Source organism: Gavialis gangeticus, unplaced genomic scaffold (genome assembly GCF_001723915.1).
Source record: "Gavialis gangeticus isolate Ggan-Ray unplaced genomic scaffold, GavGan_comp1, whole genome shotgun sequence".
NCBI classification, from domain to species: Eukaryota; Metazoa; Chordata; order Crocodylia; family Gavialidae; genus Gavialis; species Gavialis gangeticus.
Genome location: NW_017728996.1, coordinates 35,346,770 through 35,354,663, shown reverse-complemented (window position 1 = coordinate 35,354,663; position 7,894 = coordinate 35,346,770). Strand labels below are relative to the sequence as shown.

General features: G+C 40.9%; 1 protein-coding gene across 1 annotated transcript in view; it reads right to left on the bottom strand.

Annotated features, from left to right (window-relative positions):
- Positions 1-7,894, bottom strand: part of CHRFAM7A (CHRNA7 (exons 5-10) and FAM7A (exons A-E) fusion) — a 146,410-nt gene that overhangs the window by 65,211 nt on the left and 73,305 nt on the right. The window contains exon 3 of the mRNA XM_019504323.1: positions 3,328-3,372. Within this exon, the coding sequence (XP_019359868.1) occupies positions 3,328-3,372 (45 nt within the window). The remainder of the gene's footprint in view (positions 1-3,327; positions 3,373-7,894) is intronic.

The window sequence follows — 7,894 nt, the reverse complement described above, 5'->3', positions numbered from 1 at the left end:
TGCAGCGGCCTCGGGGCTTCAGGGGCTCATGCAGAGCCCTCCACGTGGTGTGGGGCAGCAGCGGTGAGTCTGGGGGGGGGAGGGTTCTTAAAGAGCTGGAGCTGGCCTGGGTGGGGCACCAGGGATCACTCCCCAGTGAGCACCAGGGCTATTTTTTAAGCAAGTGGCAGGAGCTAGGGCAGGAGGGGCAGCTATTGTCAGATTAGGAAAGGAGCAGGGGATGGACCTGGCTTGGCTGATTCAGCCGAATCAAATCAGGACAGCAATTTGAATCACCAAATTGTATCACTGTCCCCCAAATCAGCCAAATCCAAATCCGAAGCGAATACCAGCCACTTCACACGGGCCTAATAAACAGGATATGATGGTAAATGTAACAAAAACCAATCCATTAAAAAATCTACACATTATAATGAAGTCCAAACTAGGGGGAAAAAAACCCTCAGAATTTCTTACTTTAACTGGGTCACATCTTCAAGCTAACACATGCAGTTTTGTGCACAGCTAGCCAAGGCATGTTTATCACAAAGTACACACAGAAGTTGGACATACTTATTTTTTTAACTCTACAGCTACTTTTCTACTGAAGCCAAGAAAGATTTAGGGCAGATGAGGTCAGGGAACAGCAAAGGAGAGATTTAAGATCACTTCTGTGAGACTGCAGCCATGTGGCCAGTTTAGCTCCCTGCTGGACCCCATAGCATATACAGGACTATTGCTTGACTATCTCCACAGTCAGGAGGAGGATGGGGATCTCCACAACGACTGCCCATGAACAAAAGTTGTTCATGTAAATTCCTGGTTAATATTCCCACTCTCTACCTGAAAAATTAATTTAGCAAACAGATACTTGGATGATGGATAAAACATATATAAGATATTTGATATATATCTGTATTTGTAAGCAGAAATGTAAGAAGATTTCAGTGCAACTGGACAATAAAGTGAAGTAAAAAAGGATGACATCTATTGAAAACAAGATAGTATTATAATAAGACAGCCACTGATTACAATGGGCTTTGAATCTGACCAATATAAACACATTACCCATAAACAAAGGCTTACATTTTAACTGCTTTTACCCATATTCCATAGTCTTTAAAAGCTGTACACTGACCTTGAGCAGCAGACAGAGATATGATTAAATCAACTGATCGCACTACTGGTATCTTCCCTATTCCAGATGAAGTGAATACAAAAGACAAATAAATCAAAAGATACAATCTGAAAATGCAATAAAATCAGGACTTCCTGTAGAAGAGAACTCAAAGATAAGAAACAGGGGAGGAAACAGAAAAATGATAGCTGCCAGAGAATGAATTGTTGTCTTTTAATCTGTGCTTAGAAATCAGAGTGACTGCTGTCATTGAAACTCAGCACTGAAAACATATTATGTTTGATAGTTTTAATCTTATTGTAAAACTTGTCCGTAAATAGTGTGCACTGACCGTTTCCTCCCTGTCAGCATTTCTATGTGAATAGATGAAACAGCCATGCTATCCTCTGTAGGTCACCGAAATAATCTTTCATTTGCTCCCTAAGATCTGTGAGGGGGAGAGGCATTTCATAAAAGCTACAGCAAAATGACAAAGACAGAAATTGTTTAAACTGAAAGAGTTTATCATTTTGATGAAACAGAGAAGTAAAATTTCTACTAAAGCAGCCCAGCAGTAAAACAGTAAAACTACAGTCAGTGGTAAGACCGTTCCATAAATGTGACTTAGTCCAACCAGATGTTTCCCTATTACAGATGGGATAAGGAGAAAGCCAAGTCCCTCTCCCCTCTGCTACAAGGTGGAAGGAAAGCTCCTGACCTTCACTCCATTCAAAGGAAGCACTGACCTATGGATATAGCACCATTAGGAACCCATATGACTAGGCAGGAGAATAAGAGGGAACAGTCATGTGGCTCCCTTAGACGGGGAGCTCTGCTTGGAGTGCTAGGTCTCCCCCAATACCACAATCTTCCATACTAAAAGCCAAGCTGCAATCTTCCTCTCTTATCTAGCCTGCTTTAATCTATAGAGCACAAAGGAGGACTAGTTACACTACCAGTTATAGCATGCTGTATGCAAAGATGTTTCCCACAAGCTGTGTGGCTGAAACAAATAAGGATTATGTATTATTGTTTCAAAATAAAAATTTTAAAAGACGTGATGTAAGCTGGAAGTAAAAGTGCCAAAGTATGTGGAAAATTCTCCTTGCTTTCAGTCAACCTTCATCCCGTCTGCTCTTTCAGCTAAGACCATGTCCCATTATCCTGCTTCAGCTGGCTAACTTAGAATGACAGTCATTAATGCCTAGCTAACAGAAAGTGCTACAAGTCAGATCAAAATAAACTGGAATGGACAACCCTCGCATGGCAATCTTTGAAAATCCTATTATATGACTGCACTGTAAAAATGGGAATGAAGCCTATTAGCACATTTGTCCCCATGACAGTGTCAAGAGTAAGATTATACGAAGCCAGATTCAGCACCAGTGTCATTTAGAATTTCTCATTTCAGTCATTAAAGGACACAAGCACAGAATCTAGAATTCAGTGACAAATGCCAAGCTCTACCATTCTGTTAAAAAATGAACCATGGTACCAATGTTAAAAATATGGCTACAGTTTTTTTCATATATACTCAACCTTTCAACTGGAAAACAAATCAGGTAGACAAACATGCTCAACAGCCTACTTGGGGCAGTACAGGTAAAGAGTTTTGAAATTTAACCTTAAAGAATCTTTTTCTTTTTATAGTTGCCTTTGAAGCTGCACTAAGTTTTAAAAAAAATAACATAGCAAGTAATAGCACTTGTAGTCATGGCCATCAGATTAAAACCCCCACACGGTTCTTTATGCATACAGGTTGAAAATGAAACAAAACATGTACAGGCTGATGTCCTCAGTCAGAACGATGGCAGCAGATCACAGGAATAAATTACTACTTTAGGATAAGCCCACCCTCTACAAAAGTACCATCTGGAGGGTTTCAGAACAAGGTTAGTAAAATATGGAAGTAAATATATGAAGTTATATTTTGCATTTCTTCACTCCCAAAAGTATTAAGAAAAGGTGTTGGATTTGTTGTAATGTGTTGTGACATGCAGCTGTAGCTACTGTACAGGAATCCCAAATATTGACACTTTCAGAAGACAAATGTAATCTTGAGTTTCAGATGAGTGAACCACTTCCAATGACTTTATAAAACCTTCCAATGTGATAACACATCTCTTAAAACTCCCCATGAGTGAAGCAATGTGAAGGTGCACCCCTTACATTTGAAAGTACTTGTACACATACATTTGAAGGCAATAAAAAAAGATTATTTCAAAACTTACCATTTGTAACCAAATGTTTGTTGTTAAAACTTGGTTCTTTTCATCCTGCAAAGAAAAAAAAAAGAACAATTCAATACTGGCACAAGGGTAGGACTCTGGCAATTATGCTAGAATATCTTTCAACCAAAAGAAATCATGGATAATGTGCCTTGTTATGGTTAACTCTACCCCACTGTAAAACAATTTTTGAAGAGTTACTTTTAAATTGTTATTTTATGCTACTGCAGTCCTCTACTCTCATCATCGGTTGAAGGTAGAAGAACATAACTCTTCCCTGCAGCTCCTCCTTCTTTAATACAGCACGTCTCAAAAGCAGAACAAATTATACTAAGGGTTGACTGTTCCATCTTGCTTCTGCAAAGCTCTCTCCCTGGTTAACCTAACATGCCAGAAATGGAGCTACACCAGTATGTACAGGTAACAGAAACAATGCAAACTATGGATACATCCAGGTGCAGTAACTATGTGATTTTATGGCCTGATTTTTACCACACAAGTAGGCCCTTTGATTTGAGTGGAACTATGATATTTCAAAACTTTACCAAAATCCACACAATCAGGGCTGTACATAGCTGCACTGCCCCAAGAAATGGTCAGGAAGTAATTGTGATTTGCAAAGGCACAATTTGTCTCCATGTTACCCCCCGGCCCTAACTCCAGATTGATCACACCTCTCTGCTGGAACCTTGCACCAGCCCTACCCCTGAAGAAGTGCAAGCCCCCAGTACCTTGGCACAGCAGAGCTGCCTGGTATATTATAAGGCTAGAGTCAACATTATATTAATTCGCTACCTGCCCATCTCTAAACCCACCAAAAACATGTCTGCAAAGTCTCTAAACTCATCTGCATGGGCACACAGCACAAGCCAAAGTAAGTTCCTGCTCAGTGCAAGTACTGGTAGCAAAACCAACATGTTAACATTTAGGTTAACTAAGAAAGTAAACCCTTCAGTTATCAGGCAGAGAAATGTTTGAGACCTATTTCTCTGAACTCACCAACAATTCTTGGCTCTCAAACCACATCAGTCCCCAGTGAGACTCTAATGGGACACACTGCCATCCATTTCCCCTTCATTAGAATTCACTTTCAAAGCCAAATGCAAAACAGGCAATGTTTTTTGGCTTCAGTCAAACTAAAGCTCTACATCCCCTGCCCAGGAGGGGTTTTTCCTACAATTCAGCTTTCCATTTTAGAAACCCACCATTCCACTATACACCCCAAGGAAATGATACAGCAAATCCCAGAGTTGCATGTGAAGTTTGGAAGGACCAACAAAGCTGCTCATACCTGTATTTAAAGTAGCAGGAATCTATGTTTTCTTCTTAACCAAACTAAAACAAATTTGATAAAAAACAATTTCATTCAAATTATACACACTGCACAAAAGTTTTCTTATGCTGAAAGTATAAAGGTCTCATTTAATGTGTATTCACTTTTTTGGTAGATATGAACAACTGGAAGGTCTGGGAAACTGTAGCTGTATCTGGTAATGTAATGATAAGAATTATACAGCATGAAAAAACAGCTACAGCTGCCTGAGAAAGTGACATTTTGAAACCAAATGGACACATTTAAAAAGAGGAGCTTCAGTAAGAGTATGCAAGATATCCTGGACCACAGGGGATCCCAACAAATGTACATACAAATTAAAAACACCAAAATCCTCCTTGATGCATATTCTACATGAATAAATTCTGTTGTTAGATGCATGTGCTTAGCACTCATTTAAAAAAAAAAAATCAAGGGAAGCAAACCAGTTGAATTCAAAACTCGTCTCTTTATTGTCTGTCTCCTGCATTCAATGAACTTGCCTTTTACCCAACATCCCTCACTGGGTAAAATGTCATTTAAAAGCTTTCATGAAATGGGGAGTATGTGTCTAATCAGCCCCCAGTCCTAGCAGTACATCTAGGTACATGTTACTACATATGCTGTAGGCTAAACATATGGCATATGAGAGAAAAACATTAATTGTGTCTATTGCAGTTCCTCAAACACTTTGCTGATGGTTTGCAAAATATGTTGCCTTTTTTGTAAATATTCACAGCAGAAACTAATCAATATTAGTGGCTATTATTCTATATCGAGACAAACATTTGGGTAATGCACCACACATCTCTGTAAATGTTTATGAGAAGATTACTGGTTCCAACTGGATCACGGGAAATTAGGGCTGAAGTGACCTCACAAAGTCATCTAGTCCAGCTCCCTATCCATGTCAGGATCTCTCCCAACTACACCAGCCCAGCCAAATATCTCTCCAACCTGCTCAAGTTTCCTGCATGTTATCACCAGAACCTTGAAATCTACACTGATTCAATGGTAACCAGCGCTAGCCGATATTACTCCTCCAGACATTTGCCACAACAAAGCTACATACAGAGAAGTTGTCCGCATGAATGACAACCAAGACCTCCCCATCCATAGAGATTTAAAGAACCTCCCAGCTCACTGCTTGATTTCCCCGAAACCTTTGTGGACACGTGTAGAAGCCCTTGTAGGACAAAACAGTGCAGCACCTTGGAGGAAAGCATGGAACAAAACCACTATTCAGAGTAAACATCTAATTTCCGACCCAACAATAAAGACTCCTGGTTTTGACCTTCCGTGGAAAACATGGAAGGCTCTAATTTGGATCTGAACCAGGCATGGCCACTGCAGTAACTTGATGCACAAATGGTGTATTAGTAGTTCTGCAAGATGTGACTGTGGCAATCCAGATCAAACTATAAACAACATAACAACACTCCAGCCTCCATACAAATTTGATGGTGACATTGCAGAGATACATTCCTTTCCTCAAAAGCATTAGACTGGTTAACTAATCTTAAACTAGACTTATAATTGTTGGTCCAAGTCAGCCATACGAAAGAAGAACCTGCTCTTGAAAATTTTCAAGTATGGAGATTCCACAATTTCTATAAGTAGCCTGTTACAGTGCTTGACCACCCTTATAATGAGGAAATTCTTCATGATTTCAACCCAAATTTTCTCTGTGCTGCAGTCTGAAGATATTGCTTCTACACCAACCCACTATGTGCACATAACAGTTTACTCCCCATCCTCTTTATAATCACCTTTCAGGTATATGAAGACTGTTATCAAAAACCCCTTCAGTCTTCTCTTCTCCAAACTACACAAGCCTACTTTTTTCAGCATGTCCTCTTAAGTTTGTTTCCCAGGCCCCTAATCATTTTGGTCACTGTACTGGACTCCTTCCAATCTGCCCATAGTCTTTGTGAAGTGTGGAACCCCAAACTGGGCACAGAACTCCAAATGAGGCCTCACAAGTGCTGAACAGAGTGAATCACTTATCTTCATTTATAAGTGACATCCCTCTAATACAATCCAGTATGCTGTTGTCTATTTTGGCAACAAAAGCACACTGTTAACTCGTATTCAGCTGATGGTCTACTGTAACCCCTCAATGGTGAAGTCTAGCAGTCTGTATTTTGGGCATACAATTATTCCATCCAAAATGCAGGACTTGCACTTGCTGAATCTCAACCGATGGACTGCAAACCATTTTTCCATTTTATCCAGGTCATTCTGAATCCTACCCCTGCCCTCCAGGATGTCAGTTACTTTACCCAACTTGATGTCATCCAAAAATTTGCTAAGCATGGACTCAATCCCTTCATTCAAATCATTAAAAATGTTGAACAATACTGGACCCGGGACAGGCCCCTGGAAAACCCCACTTGATACTTCCTCCAAATTAGACATTGAGCCATTGATGACTCCTTGCTGAACATGATGATCCAATCATCTATGTATCCACCTTAGAGTATTTTCATCTGATTTGTATTTCTTTAGTTTATTAAATGAGAATGTTGTGGGAGATAGGTTCAACAGTCACAGGATATCAAAGTTATCAAAAGAATATATAAGCTAGTTTTCAATGGGAATTAATGCACAAAGTAAGGAAAAATTACTGCATTTACTTGAATACAAGATGAGGTTCTTTTGCCCCAACCAGCGTAGGGAAAAAGCTCTTCACTTTATAATTGTGTACAAGGAAATCTCACTAAATACACTATCCTTCAATAAACTGCTTCCAAAAACAGCCAGGGCTCAGTAAGGGAAATCAACTATTTGAGTAAGTACAGACAACGCTGAGCACAGCTATAAAACACATGGCCCTTACTGGGCAAACATGCAGATGAAAAGCTACCGCAAGGAAAGGTTAGTGTAGCCCAGGGATTGGCAATCCTCAGCACGCATGCCAGAGCATGGTACGTGAAGCCACTCTGCTCGGCATACCACTGCCGGCCTGGACTCTGGGCAGCTGCCACCAGCCAGGAAGCCCAGGCTGCTCCCAGCAGGTGTCTGAGAGGCTGCAAGCCCTACTGCAAGCAGCCCAGGCTGCATGGCTGGCAGCAACTACCCACAGCCAGGATTGCACTGCCTCAGGCCCCTCGCCTACCATCCGCTCTGAGGTATGCCTACAGACATCCGCTGTATGGAGCAGATGCCAGGGCTCTGGAGCAGGGGCAGCACCAGCCTCTTACTGGTGGAGGAGCTGGGCTCAGCTGGGCTGGGAAGCTCCATCCCCACCACCACCAC